This window comes from Hemitrygon akajei, chromosome 21 (genome assembly GCF_048418815.1).
Source record: "Hemitrygon akajei chromosome 21, sHemAka1.3, whole genome shotgun sequence".
Classification (NCBI taxonomy): domain Eukaryota; kingdom Metazoa; phylum Chordata; class Chondrichthyes; order Myliobatiformes; family Dasyatidae; genus Hemitrygon; species Hemitrygon akajei.
Window position 1 is genome coordinate 16,798,288 of NC_133144.1, and position 16,636 is coordinate 16,814,923.

Below are 16,636 nucleotides of genomic sequence, written 5' to 3' on the forward strand. Positions count from 1 at the left end.
AACTCCCATCGGGCTATACGCCCCTAGAATTTTGTTGTCCTTCCTAAATTTACTTATTCTTTCAACACATTTAACTCCATGTTCCGTCAGACCATCCCTCTGTACATGAGTCCTCCTTATACTGGCCTGGACTCTGGGGAATGCTATCCAATTCTTTGGTATTGTAGAATGGTACAGCATACAAATTGGCTACTCAGACCAGCTCATCCCTATGAACCAGTGGATGCCCTTCTGTATTTGTATTCCAGTGTGGTTTCAGAGTATTTGGAGGCACTTGACAAAATAGGCCAAAGTCACCATGGTTTCCTTAAGGGAAAATCTTGCCTTACAAATCTGTGAGAATCTGAAGAAATAACAAGCAGGATAGACAAAGGAGAATCAGTGGATGTTGTGTATTTGGAATTTCAGAAGGCATTTGACAAGGTGCCGCACATGTGGCTGCTTAACTAGATAAGAGCCCAGGGTGTTACAGGAAAGCTAGTAGCATGGATAGAGCATTGGCTAATTGGCCAGAGGCAAAGAGTGGAAATAAAGGGATCCTTTACAGATTGGTTGCTGGTGACAAGTGTTCCACAGCAGTCTGTGTTGGGACTGTTTTATAAGTTATATGTCAGAATGATGGAATTGATGGCTTTGTGGCAATGTTTGTGGACAATATGTAGATGGATGGAGGGGGGCAGGTAATCTTGAAGCAGAGAAACTGCAGAAGGATTTGGACAGATTGAAATGGGCAGAGGTGGCAGATGGTATTCATTGTTGGAAAGTATATGGTCATGCACTTTGGTAGAAGGAATAAAAGCACAGACTGTTTTCTAAATGAGGCGAAACTTTAAAAATCTGAGGTGCAAAGGGATTTGGCAGTCGTCTTGCAGGATTCCCTAAGGTTAATTTGCAGGATGAATCAGTGGTGAGGAAGGAAAGTGCAATGCAAGGACTAGAATATAAAAGCAAGGACGTAATGCTGAGGCTTTATAAGGCACTGGTGAGGCCTCATTTGGGAGTATTGAGAGTAGTTTTAGGCTCCTTATTTAAGAAAGAAAGTGCTGACACTGGAGAAGGATTCAAAGGACGTTCACAAACATTATTCCAGGATTGTAAGACTTGTTTGATGGTTCTGGACCTGTACTCATTGGAATTTAGAAGAATGAGGGGGGCGGATCTCATTGAAATATATCAAATGTTGAAAGGTGTAGATAGTAGATGTGCAGATGGTGTTTCCTTTGGGGAGTCTAGGACTAGAGAGCACGGCCTCCAAATAAGGTGATATCCATTTAGAACAGTTGAGGATGTTCTTTAGCCAGATGGTGGTGAAACTGTGGAACTCATTGCCACAGGAATTCACCGAGTGCATTTACAGCAGAGGTTCATAGGTTCTTACTTAGTCAGGGCATGAAAGGTTATGGGAGAAGCCAGGAGAATGCAGTTCAGAGGGAAATGGATCAGCCATAATGAAATGGCAGAGCAGACGATGGGCTGAATGCCTAATTCTGCTCTTATTCCTGTTTCCCTGCTGTTGATCCATGGCCCTCCTTATCCACGGGGGATTGGTTCCAAGACCCCCCGCAGATACCAAAAAACGCAGATTCTGAAGTCCCTTATAGAACCTGTCACAGTGTGGTGGTCTTCAGGACCCAGTGGAACCCCAGACTTTAGTTAACATGGTCAGTGCGGTGGACATCAGGACCCAGTGTAGCTCTGAATCCACGGTGTTTCTGATCACGAAAATAATCATGATCGCGATTGAAAATAAGGTGGAAGTGATAAAGCGATTGGAAAGAGGTGAAACGCCATCGGTCATTGGAAAAGCATTAGGCTACAGTCGGTCAATAATGGGAACAATTTTAATAGAGAATGTGAAAGGCCTTGTCCCGATGAAAACTGCAATTATTACTAAGCAACGCAGTGGTTTAATTATTGAAATACGTATGTTTCTTAAGTGTTTGATATGCATAGCAGGGTAAAATCTGTACTATATACTAAGAAAAACGTTTGACTAACTGACGCTAAATAATACCGATGTACCTGTTCAGACTTCAAATCCGACTTAAAGACGGACTCAGGAATGGAATTCATTCATAACCCGGGGACTGCCTGTACTTTTAAGTCATTTCTAGATTACTTATAATACCTAATACAATGTAAATAGTTGTTTATTGTTTAGGGAATAATGACAAGAAAAAATAGTCTGTACATGCTCAAACAACGAGTGCTGGAGAGAGAACTTCCAGGTTTTCCCGATCTGCGGTTGGTTGAATCTGCGGATAAGGAGAGCCAACTGTACGCACCTAGTTTTTTTTTAAAAAGTCAGTGATCCAGCTCGAGCTACTCTTTCCAGTAGTGCATTCAGGCATTTATGATTTCTGGGTGAAGGCCCCCCTCAGAGCTCTTCCCCATCTCCTGTACCTATCCTCTAGCTTTATTTACATCTAATATGGGAGGAGAGGAAAGTTTCCTGCAATTTATACCTTATCTATATTCCTCATAAACCTCACTCACATTCCTTCTTAACCCTTTCTGCTCCAGAGAGAACAGACCTAGTTTCTCTCGCCTCTCCTTATAACTGTAATGCTCTATTCAGGAAGCACCATCATATCTCTTACCACATCATGGAAGTTTTTTATTCCCACCACAAAGAGCAGTCATTAAAATAAGTTACCACTGACAGTGAAGCATGTCGGTCTGTGCTCAAGTTGAGAGTAGAACTTGTTCACTTAGCAGTCACTTGCCCAGAGCCAAGAGTACTACAGACTGAGGCATGATGAGCACTACTGCTACTGGGACCAAAGATCCATCTTTTTTTCCTGCCATACGACATACCACACGGAACACACCTTTAACCTCAGCTAATATAAACTGACAGTCAGGTACCCATTTACATTCATCCCACTTTATTTTTTCCTGTCAACTCCCATATTCTGCAAATCACATCTACATTAGAGCAAATTGTAACATCCTATTAACCTGTATTGATTAGCTTACTATTGGTATTGGTTTGCTGTTGTCACATGTACCAAGGTACAGTGAAAAGCTCGTCTTGCATACTGTTCATACAGATTAAATCATTACCCAGTGCACTGTGCTAGAATTCAGTAAAACAATAACAATGCAAAATACAGTGTAAAAGCTACTAAAAGTCCAGTGCAGGTGAACAACAAAGTGCAAGATCATAACGAGGTAGACTGTGCGGTCTGTTCAAGGGACTGATAACAGTGGGATAGAAGCTGTTTATAGATAGATAGATACTTTATTCATCCCCATGGGGAAATTCAACTTTTTTTCCAATGTCCCATACACTTGTAGCAAAACTAATAACATACAATACTTAACTCAGTAAAAAATATGATATGCATCTAAATCACTATCTCAAAAAGCATTAATAATAGCTTTTAAAAAGTTCTTAAGTCCTGGCGGTTGAATTGTAAAGCCTAATGGCATTGGGGAGTATTGACCTCTTCATCCTGTCTGAGGAGCATTGCATCGATAGTAACCTGTCGCTGAAACTGCTTCTCTGTCTCTGGATGGTGCTATGTAGAGGATGTTCAGAGTTTTCCATAATTGACCGTATGTCGCTTATGTCGCTCATAATCGCTCAGCTACCGATGTTAAACTCTCCAGTACTTTGCCCACGACAGAGCCCGCCTTCCTTACCAGCTTATTAAGACGTGAGGCGTCCCTCTTCTTAATGCTTCCTCCCCAACACGCCACCACAAAGAAGAGGGCGCTCTCCACAACTGACCTATAGAACATCTTCAGCATCTCACTACAGACATTGAATGACGCCAACCTTCTAAGGAAGTACAGTCGACTCTGTGCCTTCCTGCACAAGGCATCTGTGTTGGCAGTCCAGTCTAGCTTCTCGTCTAACTGTACTCCCAGATACTTGTAGGTCTTAACCTGCTCCACACATTCTCCATTAATGATCACTGGCTCCATATGAGGCCTAGATCTCCTAAAGGGATAAGTACTTTCGAGCTTTTTGATCCTGGTGGTGGAATAGCACAGTAAACACTCTTGATGGTGATGTACAGTGGTCCAGTGTGTTGTTTCCTCTGGTAGTACAAGTGATTTGTTAGTATTAATTATTTAGAGACTTTTCCAACCTGGTGTGGTTAAAACCCCCCAAAATGATATGGAAAGCATCACCATTTACTTTATTATTTTCTAGCCAATGGAAGAGGGGAGGACAGAATATCTGGGATAGGTGGAGACTTTAGTTATGCAGACTGCCTTACTGAGTTAGCGAGAATTATAGACAGAGGCTGTGGAAGGGGAGGCTGATTCCTGTGTGCTGAGCTCTGTCCACAATTCTGCAGTTTCTTGCAGTTGTCATACATCCAGACAGAATGTCTTCTGTGGTATATCAATATAAATTGGTAAGAGTTGATTGGGACATGCTGAATTTCTTTAGTTTCCTGAGAAAGTAGAGATTTGATGAGCTTTCTTGGCCATGATATAATTATGGTTGGGCCAGAACAGGTAATATTCACACCTAAGAACTTGAAGTTCTCAATCTCAGTGCCATTGATGTTGACAGGAGAACCATTAATGTGCTGCCTCCCTTTCTGATTCGCATTACTTTGGGATATGGGAGGAAACAGGGTTACCCAAAGGAAACTTGTACAATCACAGGGAGAAGCTGCAAACTCTACACAAGCAGCATCTGAGGCTGGGTCACTTGTTCTGAGGTAGCTGTGCCACTTGGCTGCTCTGGCTTTGAAGTATTTTAATCTCATCTAATTTAGTAAATGGATTCTTTATTATGTTTTCACAGGTGCTAACCAAAGATCTTGGTGGCAAATCTAAATGTTCTGAGTTCACCAGTGAAATCTGCCGAAGAGTGAGGGATCAGGATTGAGTCAGCGCAAATTTGCTACCGTATTCAAATCTCATGAATTAACCTGCAAAATCAGCTCTACTGAATAGAATCAGTCTGTCACATTCATGTAAACAATTGTTGTGAATTGTCATTTAAATGTCCTGCTAATTTACAATTTCCTTTTTGGTTATAATGTGCTTTCATGGCCTTCTGATTATTTATTGAATGAGTATTTTTTGACTGACCTGAAGTGTTATTTTTTTTATATAGAAAGCTGCTATAAAGATCGTGCATGATGTTTCCTTATTACTACTTCCATTCCACTTAATTAAAGCGGTTTCAAAATAGCTTCTTGCATTTGTTATCTCCCGGAGTGGTGTTTTAATGATTTAAAACAACTTCCATTCTGCTATTGAACATGGGATTTCAGTGTCTGTCTATTTCCTTGAATTTTTTGCAGTACCTTTTATTTAAGTGTTGCTGAAGACTAGCCTCGTTCCCCTAGGCTGAATAATTTTGACTAGAATCTGCTAATTTCCTTTATATGCAGGCAGGCTTAAAAAGATTTTTTTTTAAGGTGCAAAAATGCGCTGATACTCATTTTATAAGAACGTTCAACTACTGTTAAATTTACTCATACTGTAAGTTTAATAATTTGATTTTTTAATTAGGTTGCTCACTGGACTAGCTCTGATGCTATTTATGATAAGCCAGTTTTCATTAATTAAACCACAAATCACTGCTCTTAATATTTTTTTAAATGATGTTGTAAAATCCTTGCCAATCATGACTATTTTTAACATCTGGTAATATGTATAACTGAGAAATAGTAACAAAAACCTTACTGCAAAGTTTTCAGGTTGAAGGCTAAGATTCTTAGTTATCAATATGGATCATGAATTTTAAATATGTGAAATCCAATTGTGGTATTGCCAGCGAAGTTTTAATATTTTTAGTTCAGATGTTAAATTTGGAAATTAATTCCTTGACATGTCATACTTAATGTTGCTTTTGGCAATTTTGTTCCTTACCAGTCTTGCTATAATTATTTTGGACAAGCATAGCAGCATTGGAGAAAGAAGAAAACAGCGAATATGCAGGATCTGAATGGAACATTTGTGTTCAGAGGTGGTCCATGTGTATAGTTCTCCAGATGATGTGGCATCATTTACTTTTATTGAAAACTATATAAGGGTAATGTGGCTAATGTAAATATAAAATAAAATATAGCAGATTCTGGAACTACTCAGATTGAATAGCATATGTAGAAGAATTGTGTCTTTGACCTTTTCAGTGGGTACCACCCTTGGTTCACACAAATGTGTTAGCATATGAAGGCCACACGTTTATGCATTTTAACTGTCATATTAAGGCACATCAACTAGATAAATTTGTTTGTATTTGAACTTTATATTATTCTTGACTTCTGATACAAAATAAATAATGATGAAAATTCTGGGTAAGTATGAAAATGCTGTTAGTATGCAAAGTCCATTATTTGTCGCAAGAAACAGATTTAAAAAGCGGAGCTTGGTGGGAGTTTCTGTTTGGTCTCGGGTAGTAGAAGCTGTTACTCGGAATGAGAAGTGGGAGATTTTTTTTAAATTGGTCCTTTCTGTTCAGTTTAAAATAGATCAGATAAATCACAATTGGTGTTTTTTTTTAAAAAAAGTAATAAATTAGGTTTAAGTGGAGCAGCCATTGTGGGAGTGATCATAGTATGAATGGGCAGTGTTAGAGTGGGAAACCAAGGCTTTGTCTTAAGAGGCTACTGTGAGAAGAGGTAGAGGTTAGGTTGAAGTTTCTGTCAAGATTCACTTTGTTTATTGCATAGGTGGAGCTGTGAGAATGGAAGCCAGAGAAATGGTGTGCTCCTCTTGCATGTTGTGGGAAGTCTTGGAAACATTTCAATGTTCCCAGTAACTACACCTGTGGGAAGTGCATCTGGCTACAGTTCCTTACAAGACAGTATTAGGGAACTGGGTGACCTATGAATATTTTGGAAGAATGAGTTGATGAGAACTACAGGCAGCAATCACACCTGAGTCGTAGTTGGCACACAGCTGGGTGACTGTCAGGAGAGAAGGGAATAGGCAGAAAGTGCAGGCTACCCTCCGTTTTTAAAAAGAGTACTGCTTTTGGGGGGGGGGGGCATATGATCAGATCTCTGTCACTGAATCTGGCTTTGTGGCTCAAAAGGGAAAGATAAGAGGAGAGCAGTGGTGATGGGGAACTCGGGATCAGACAGGAGATTTTGTGGACATGAAAGATACTTCTGGATAATATCTTGCCATTTTGGTGCTAAAGTATGACCCAGACTGGGTCCACAGTATTCTGGCATGGTGAGCAGGTGGAAGTCATGCTACATATCGGTAGCAATGACATGGGTAGGAAAAGGAATGAGGTGCTGAAAAGAACATAGAAAGCTAACAGTAGAAGGTAAGTAATCTCTGGATTGCTGCCTGTGTCATGTGCCAGTGAGGATAAGAATAGGATGATAAAACAGGTGAACATGTGGCTGAAGAATTGATGCAGGAGGCAATATTTCAGCTTTGTGTGTCATTGGGATCTTTTCTGGGGAAGTTATGACCTGTACAAAAGAGACAGGTTGCACCTGAACTTGAGGGGACCAGTGTCCTTGTGGGCAAGTTTGCTAGCAGTGTTGGGGAGGTTTTAACTAGATTGGCAGGGGCATGGGAGCTAAGGTAATAAGTCAGAGGATGGGGCAGTTGGTGTAAAGGTAGATGCAATGTGCAGAGTGACTAAATGCTGTCAGTTGGATGGGTTGAAATGTCTCTAATACAAGAATCAGGAATGAGGATGATGAACTTAGAGCGTGGATCTGTACATGAACTATGATGGGACCAATACAGATACTTGGCCGTCACAAGGGATGTATGTTCCGAGGATAGGGATGGGGAGTAGCATTGCTAATCAGTGAAAGTATCAGTGCTGCAGAAATTGAGAATGCCATTGTCCACTGAGACAATGTGGGTGGAAGGTCAGACAGTAAAGGAGTGTTCATTCTTTCGAGCCCCCCCCCCCCAACAGCAAGATATTGGGGACCAGATTTTGAAAAGATGCAAAAATAACGGTTGTTGTCAAATTCCCTAATATTGATTGGCACCTCCTTTTGTGCAAAAGGTTTAGATGGGGCTGAATTTGTTAGGTGTCCAGGAAGAACTCCTGACACACTATCTGAACAGAGGACTAAAGGAGAGGCCACTTCTTGATGTAATGCACAGTGAACTTGGTAAGATGACAGATCTCTCAGTGGGTGAGCATTTCGGAGTCAAATAACGTAACTCCCTGACCTTTTGTGTAACCTTGGACAATGAAAGGAGCAGACAGTATTGGAAAGCATTTAATTTGATGGGTGAATTATGATACTATTAAACAGAAACTTGAGAGCAATGTCTTCAGGGAAATGTACAACAGAAATATGGAGGTTGTTTAGACCTCCTTACATGGGGTGTCCCACTAAAACAGGGAAAGGATGGTAGGGTGAAGGAACTGTGGCTAACTAAAGAATTGGAACATTTAGTCAAGAGTCAGAGGAAGTATATTGAATGTTTAGGAAGCAAGGATCAGACAGAGCTCTAGAGTTCTAAGGTAGACAACAAAGAGCTTAAGATTGGGCTCCAGAGAGCTAGAAGGGAATATGAGAAGGCCTTGTCTAGTAGGATGAAGGGAAATCCCAAGGTATTCTACATGTACATGGAGATCAGGAGGATGACTAGAATGAAGGTAGGACTGATTGGGAATAAAAATGTACCTGGAGGTAGAGGGAATTCCTTAATAAATATTTTGCTTCAATATTCTCCAGTGAGAGGGATCTTGTTGAATATGAATTCAGCATAGAACAGCATAATATGCTGGGTCACGAATTTAAGAAAGGACATGCTGGAACTTTTAGAAAAAACATTTGGGTAGGTACAGGCTCTAGACGAACTGTGTGACGTAATAAAGAGGTTTGAAATAGCACATCTTGATGCCTTCCGTATCATTTTGGGGAATTTTAATCAAACCAGGTTGGAAAAGTCTCTAAATAATTAATACCAACAAATCACTTGTACTACCAGAAGAAGCAACACACTGGACCACTGTACACTACCATCAAGAGTGCTTACTGTGCTATCATATGCCTGTTCTTTGGGAAGACTGATCACCTGGCTGTACTTGTACTCTGAGTATAGGCAGGGACTGAAGACTGCAGCACCAGTAGTGAGGAACAAGAAGGTATGGACAAGGGAGGCACTGGAGCGCTTACGGGATTGGTTTGAATTAGTGGACTGGGCTGTATACGGGGATTCATCAGTGTCTGAATGAGTACACCACAGATGTCACTGACTTCATTAAAACCTGTGTGGATAAGTGTGCCTACGAGAACATACTCAAAACAAAAGTCGTGGATGAACCAGGAGGTTCATAGTCTAAGGTCTAGAACTGTGGCATCCAAGGTCTGTACAAGAAAACCAGGTACAACTTGTGGAGGGCTATCTACAGACAAAGGAACAATTCCAAATGGAGGTAGAATTGGATGCATGTCAACTCTGCAGGCCGTTACTTCCTACAAAGCAAAACCTAACATCGTGAATGGTGGTGATGTTTCACTCCCAGATGAGCTCAGCACCTTTTATGCATGCTTTGAAAGGGAGAAGAAAACCACAGCTCTGAGGACACCTGCAGCATCCAATGACCCTGTTTCAACAGGCCCCAACAGAGTCTGAAAACCTGTGCCAACCAACTGGTGGGGTGTTCAAAGTCATTTTCAGTCTCTCATTGCTACAACCTGAAGTTCCCACCTGCTTCAAAATAATTATACCAGTGCCCAAGAAAAGCAGGGTGAGCTGCCTTAACAATTATCATCTGCTTACACTCACATCTATGGTGATGAAGTGCTTTGAGAGATTGGTTATGGCTAGAATTAACCTGTCTCAGCAAGGATCTGGACCCACAGTAATTTACCTATCTCCACAATAGGTCATTGGCTCTTCACATGGCCTTGAATCATCACCCAGACAATATAAATACCTAAGTCAGAATGTTGTTTATTGACAAGCTCAGTGTTTTTTTTAACATTATAGGTCTATAGTTCTGATTGAAAAGCTCCAGAAGCTGGGCCTCTGTATTTCCCTGTGCAACTGGAAGACCACAATATGTGCAGATGGAAATTACCGCCTCCACCTCGCTGACAATTAACAGTGCATATACAGGAGTGAACTATATCTGCTAGTTGAGTGGTGTTGCAGCAACGACCTTGTAAGACCAAAGAACTAATTAGGAACTCAAGGTTTAAATGAGAGAACACACACCAGTCCTCGTAGAGGGATGAGAAGTGGAAAGAGGAAGCAAATTCAAGTTTCTGGGTGTCAATATCTCTGAGGGTCTAACATGGATCCAATATATCAATGCAAGTACGAAGAAGGCGCTTAGCAGCTATATTTCATTAGTTTGAGATTTGGTATGTCACCAAAGACACTCGCAAATTTCCACAGATGTACTGCGCAGTGCATTCTAACTGGTTGCATCACTGGTATGGGGTTTGGGGGAGGCTACTGCACAGGATTGAAATAAGCTGCAGTTATAAACTATGGCAGCTTCATCATGGGCAACAGCCTCCATAGTATCCAGGATATCTTAAAGGAGTGATGCCTCAAAAAGGTGGCTTTAAGGATCCGCATCACCCAAGCCACGCCTTGTTCTCATTGCCACCATTAGGAAGGAGGTATAGAAGCCTGAAGGCATACACTCAACGTTTCAGTAACAGCTTCTTCCTAATCGTAACTTTTTCTAATCAGGGTAAATGCTTTTAACTTTTAAGAAAAACTTGGACAGGTACATAGATGAAATGATATGGGCCAGGTGCAGGTCAGTGGGACTAGGCTGAAAAATGGTTCGGCACAGCCAAGAAGGGCCAAAAGGCCTACTTCTGTGCTGTAATGTTCTATGGTTCTATGAACCTGTCCATTGTTCTCACAGAACAGACCTTTGTTGCCACAAACAGCATCAATGACATTGACTCAAGGGCCAGCTCCTGAGTAAAAGTGGGGAAAGGAGAAGGGGAAATATTCAACTTGTATACAGTAAGGTATATTTACATTAGTCTGTAGAACTAGTCCAGGAGGGTAGAAAGCAGGATATGACACCTTACAAACAAGTCATTATTTAACAAGGGCACTGAAGACAAACCAGGGAACTACCATTGAGTTTGACAAAGGTGGTGGGTATGTTACTGGAGGGGATTCTAAGGGATAGAATCTACAAATGTTTCGATAGACAAGATCTAATTAGAAATGATTAGAAAGGCTTTGTGTGGGCAAATTGTGTCTGGCAAATCTCTTAAAGATTTTCAGAGGTAACCAAGAAGATAGCGGGAAGAGCAGTGGTCATTGTCTTACAGCTTTTGATAACAACCTTCATCCTTCATAGCCTACTAGTCTGAACAGTTAGATTGCGTAGTATCAAAGGAGAGATGGCCAATTGGATTCATAACTGTCTCGATTGTATAGAGAGATGGTCAAATAGTCTTTTTAAGACTAGAGGCTTATGACTTGGTGTCAGTGCAGGACCTTTGTTATTTATATAAAAGATCTGGATGTTTGAGGATGGTACTAAAGTAGGTTGTATCATAGGTGATGAGGAAGTTTTTAAAGAATGAAAGGTGCATCTTGATCAACTAAATGGGCTGAAGTTTGGCATGCAGCTTTCAATTACGATAAGTGTGATTTGTCCTATTTTGGCAAGTCCGATGAGGGTAGGACTTGTATTCTGAATGGTTGGCCCCTGGTGAGTGTTGTAGAACAGAGGGATTCCAGCAAATGGGACTTTTGATGGAAAGAAGGAGGGGGAGAGAACTCATCATGGATGAGTTGGGTTGCAGGATGTTTCCATGCTCTTTCACCAAGACTCATCACTATGACAGCGAGCTGTTTACTATTTACCTGTGCTGCACACCACATTCATATTGAATTGTGTTTTATTAACTTATGGTAATATTTTGTTTTGTGGGTGCACTATGGTCCAGAGGAACATTGTTTCATTTGGTTGGTTGTATATATGTACAATCAGATGGCAATAAAATTGAACTTAGATGTCCCTGGTTCAGCCTATGATTTGTCTTGGGTGAAGTTGACTTATGTCAAAGGGGTAACAAGTATTACAAATAGTTATTCACGCCCAGAATTTATATAGATTTTTGGAGTCACTGCCCCATATACAAGGCTAATTATTCCTAAACTTTCTTTACCAACATTAACATGATTATTATAATCTGCTCAAAACGTTGTGCATGTTGTGTGGTGTCCCTCTCTTTCGATGGATGTTGGTGATATCACGGGCTGGTTATCGTGGTTCTGCATTTATGCATTGCACTCTTGCGTTTATGGACTGTGGTCTCTTTTTTTCCCAGACTTTTTTATGTGTTGTGTGTTTTATTGCCCATTCCTTTTATGTTTTGTTGGGGGTTGATTTGTATGGGTATGGGTTCTTTTTTTGGGGGGAAGGGGTTTTTGGGGATTGGTGATCAGGATGCATTCTTTCATGTTCTTTGTTTCGTGAATACAAATTTCACTGTTGTATAGGGTACATGCTTTGATAATAAATGAACCTCTGAATTTTAATGTGCGAGGGGTTATTGATAAGTTTGTGGCCTGCAATAGGAGTGAATTTTAGAAAACCTAGCACATTTATTTTTCACCCTTCCCTAGTGTCGCCACCATGTCTTTGGGGATCTCCTTGGGTGATAGGCCCTTGAGACCGAGGTAGAGGGTGACTGCTCGAAGGCCAATGTTGTCCATTTTCTCAGGCAGTGCTTACTTGCAATTTTCAATGATCTGAAACCGAAATACCACAAAAGTTATTAACTTCAAACTTTCCACATAATCAAAGAGCCAAACTGCACGTGCATGTAAGGAGAGCTGTATAACTCATCGCCTTCTACCTTAGGCCACGAACTTATCAATCACCCATCTGTGGACACTTTCTGGAGGTCCAAGATCCGTATGCTCCACGACCGCTGGACTAAGTGTGTAAATGCAGGAGGGGACTATTTTGAAAAATAAATGTGCCAGGTTTTCTAAAATTGACTCCTTCTACCTCAGGCCACTAACTTATCAATCACCCCGGTACGCTGTCAAACAGGTAAATCACATAAAATAGTGTGGGAGATGAAATTACTGTAGATTTTGTTCATAAGATTCAAATAGGTACGGTTAGTTTAAAAATATGACATCCTGTCGTTGTCATGCACATATATTTTTATTTAGTATTGCCAAGTCTCACGTCGCGGAGGAGACAGCCGTGACTGGGTGCCCGGCTGCGGGCGATGGGATCTGCCTTCACCCCACCCTTCCCCGCACAACCCGGCGCGGAAAGTTCCAGAGGACCGCCGCGAACTTTCCAGAAGTTCCCCTTAACGACCACAGCGTTCCCACAGCAACAAGAAGCGCGGCGTCGCGACGCGAATCCAGAACCTTCTGGCAACCGGAGCGAGGTGACGCGGCGCGGGGGGGGAGGGGGGGGCGGGGCAGAGCCGAGCCGCGCGAATCCGGAACCAGCGGGCGGCGAGGATAAAGGCAGCGCGCTGGGGGGGCGGGGCGGAGCGAAGCGAATCCAGAACCTTCCAGCAACCGGCGAATAAAGGCTGGTCGCTGAGCGGCGAGTCCGCTTCAACTCGTCGCGGGAAGGAACCACGTCCAGCGGGGCAGTGTGAGCGCTGTCAGCTCGGTCGGGCCGGGTCCGCTGTAACCCCGCACTCGGCCCCTAGTGATCGATCGGCCTCGGCAGAGCGGCGATGGTGAAGGAGACGGGCTACTACGACACCCTGGGTGTCAAGCCCAGCGCCTCCCCGGACGAGATCAAGAAGGCGTATCGGAAGCTGGCGCTGAAATACCACCCCGACAAAAACCCGGGCGAGGGTGAAAGGGTAAGAGACAGGCCGGCTGGCCTTGCAGAACTTTCCAGAACATTCTAGGTGGAGGGAAGGAGTGAGCAAGCGGCTCCGCTTTGAATCCCAGTGTTTGTTAAACCAGGGAGGTGGACTCCATCCGAGCTCCGTGTATATCAGACCATCCCCCGGGGGTGGTGAATGAGTGTGAGCCGCACTCACTGTAACTGTACACATCGGTACCTGTCCAAAACACCGAAACCGTCCATAATATGACCTTCCTATTTCTTAATTAAGTAGATATTACAATTTCATAATCATGACACTATCATTTCACTGCCCTTTATCCCATTAAATAGTCCCGCCGCTGCCTATATGTGACTGCGTGGGTTTCCCCCGGGTGCTCCTGTTCCCTCCTACATTTGGTGGGGTAATTGGCCGTTGTAAATTTCCCCATGATTGGGTTGTCGGGGGTTGCTGTATCTCGCTAAATAAGTACCAATGGCCTGACTTTGCTAGGCTTGGGCCTAACAGGTTATTACAGTTGACAAGTGTACCTTTTTATTTTATTGGTCATTATGAAGTTTGTATTTTTTAAAAAAAGGTTAATAGAGATATGGAAGTGATGAAGGGTATCGGCAGTCTCCTCAAATGCGAGCTTGGGAAGTGAAAGGGACTGATCTGTTTGCTGGTGGTGTATGGCAAGTGTAATGGAAAGGTGAGGTGAAGTGGGATTGCTTTGGTGTGAAAGGCATGGAGCCAGTGGTGCTTTTAAAGTGCGCTCTTGGTAGTGTTTTGAGCTAGTCGATGTGTAGTTGTAGAAAGTTGTTTGAACCCAATCTTAGGAAATGTAGTGGGAGAAGTGAAGTGTCAGTAAGAGAGCATTTTGGAGTTGGTGGCTATACCTGAAGGAAGATGTATTAAGTTCTGAATTAGGGAAAAAGTTAATTTCAGTACTATAAAACAGTACCTGAGAGTAGACTAGTGGCTGCTTGCAGGTATGTAAATCTGAAAAATGGGATTTTTTGCACTATTGGATGTAATTCTCGTTAAAACTATAATTCACATTTCTGGGCTATTACACTGTAATATATTACATTTTTTCCAATGAATCAGGTCCTTCAGGAGTTTAGGAAATTTACGTGGTTTGGGAGGGTTATATAAACTAGCAGACTAAAGAAGGTACATTACATGAAATATTGTTGGCAGGCTAAAGAACACCCTGAAATACTTAAAGTACGTATATTAAGGGAAAGGACATGAGCAACAAATAGAAAAAAAGCAATATTTTGTAGAGTCAGGGCGTAGATGAGCTCTTAATTAATTGAAGAGAATTGGGAAATTCAAGGTGCTATTCTTAAGAATCGGGTGGTTTTGGATGTCTTAAAGATGGAGGTTGCAATGAGAAGCAAGCAAGGAGACTGCTAGCATCATGGCAGATCTTTAATCTTCACTGGCCATGGCTGAGATGCCAGATAATTGGAAGATAGCAAATATACAGTGGTATGCTAAAGTTTGGGCACCCCTGTCAAAATTTCTGTTACTTTGAATAGTTAAATGAGTAGAAGATGAACTGACAACCAAAAGTCATAAAGTTAAAGATGAAATATTTTCAATGTTTTTTGCAAGATTAGTGTATTTTTGTTTTGTACAATTTTGGGGGGGGGAGAAGAAAAGGAGCACCATGCAAAAGTTTGGGCACCCCAAGAGATTTGAGCTCTCAGATAACTTTTACCAAGGTCTCAGACCTGAATTAGCTTGTTAGGGCTATGGTTTGTTTACAGTCATTGTTAGGAAAGGCCAGGTGATGCAAATTTCAAAGCTTTATAAATATCCTGACTCCTCAAACCTTGTCCCAACAATCAGCAGCCATGGGCTCCTTTAAGCAGCTGCCTAGCATTCTGAAAATTAAAATAAATGATGCCCACAAAGCAGGAGAAGGCTAAAAGAAGATAGCAAAGTGTTTTCAGGTAGCTGTTTCCTCAGTTCATAATGTAATTAAGAAATGGCATTTAACAGGAACAGTGCAGTTCAAGTTGAGGTCTGGAAGACCAAGAAAACTTTCTGAGACAACTGCTCGTAGGATTGCTAGAAAGGCAAATCAAAACCCCCATTTGACTGCAAAAGACCTTCAAGAAGATTTAGCAGACTCTGGAGTGGTGGTGCACTGTTCTACTGTGCAGCGACACCTGCACAAATATGACCTTCATGGAAGAGTTATCAGAAGAAAACCTTTCCTGCATCCTCACCACAAAATTCAGTGTCAGAAGTTTGCAAAGGAACATCTAAACAAGCCTGATGCATTTTGGAAACAAGCCCTGTGGACTGATGAAGTTAAAATAGAACTTTTTGGCCACGATGAGCAAAGGTATGTTTGGAGAAAAATGGGTGCAAAATTTCTTGAAAAGAACACCTCTACAACTGTTAAGCACGGAGATGGATCGATCATGCTTTGAGCTTGTGTTGCAGCCAGTGGCACGGGGAACATTTCACTGGTAGAAGGAAGAATGAATTCAGTTAAATGCCAACAAATTCTGGAAGCAAACATCACACCAACTGTAAGAAAAAAAGCTGAAGATGAAAAGAGAATGACTTCTACAACAGGATAATGATCCTAAACACACCTCAAAATCCACAATGGATTACCTCAAGAGGCGCAAACTGAAGGTTTTGTCATGGCCCTCACAGTCCCCTGACCTAAACATCATTGAAAGTCTGTGGATAGACCTTAAAAGAGGAGTGCATGCAAGATGGCCCAAGATCTCAGAGAACTAGAAGCCTTTTGCAAGGAAGAATGGGCGAAAATCCCCCAAACAAGAATTGAAAGACTTAGCTGGCTAGAAAAAGCATTTACAAGCTGTGATACTTGCCAAAGCGGGTGTTACGAAGTATTGACCATGCAGGGTGCCCAAACTTTTGCTTCGGGCCCTTTT

At 41.9% G+C, this 16,636-nt stretch overlaps 2 protein-coding genes across 2 annotated transcripts in view; both read left to right on the top strand.

The window, feature by feature from the left end:
- Positions 1-6,077, top strand: part of idh3a (isocitrate dehydrogenase (NAD(+)) 3 catalytic subunit alpha) — a 39,216-nt gene extending 33,139 nt beyond the window's left edge. Inside the window, exon 11 of the mRNA XM_073024885.1 lies at positions 4,772-6,077. Coding sequence (XP_072880986.1) covers positions 4,772-4,855 — 84 coding nt within the window. The 3' untranslated portion in view covers positions 4,856-6,077. The remainder of the gene's footprint in view (positions 1-4,771) is intronic.
- Positions 6,078-13,398: 7,321 nt separating this feature from the next.
- The window catches only part of LOC140714112 (dnaJ homolog subfamily A member 4-like), a 28,902-nt gene continuing 25,664 nt past the window's right edge, over positions 13,399-16,636 (top strand). The window contains exon 1 of the mRNA XM_073024886.1: positions 13,399-13,742. Within this exon, the coding sequence (XP_072880987.1) occupies positions 13,611-13,742 (132 nt within the window). The 5' untranslated portion in view covers positions 13,399-13,610. The remainder of the gene's footprint in view (positions 13,743-16,636) is intronic.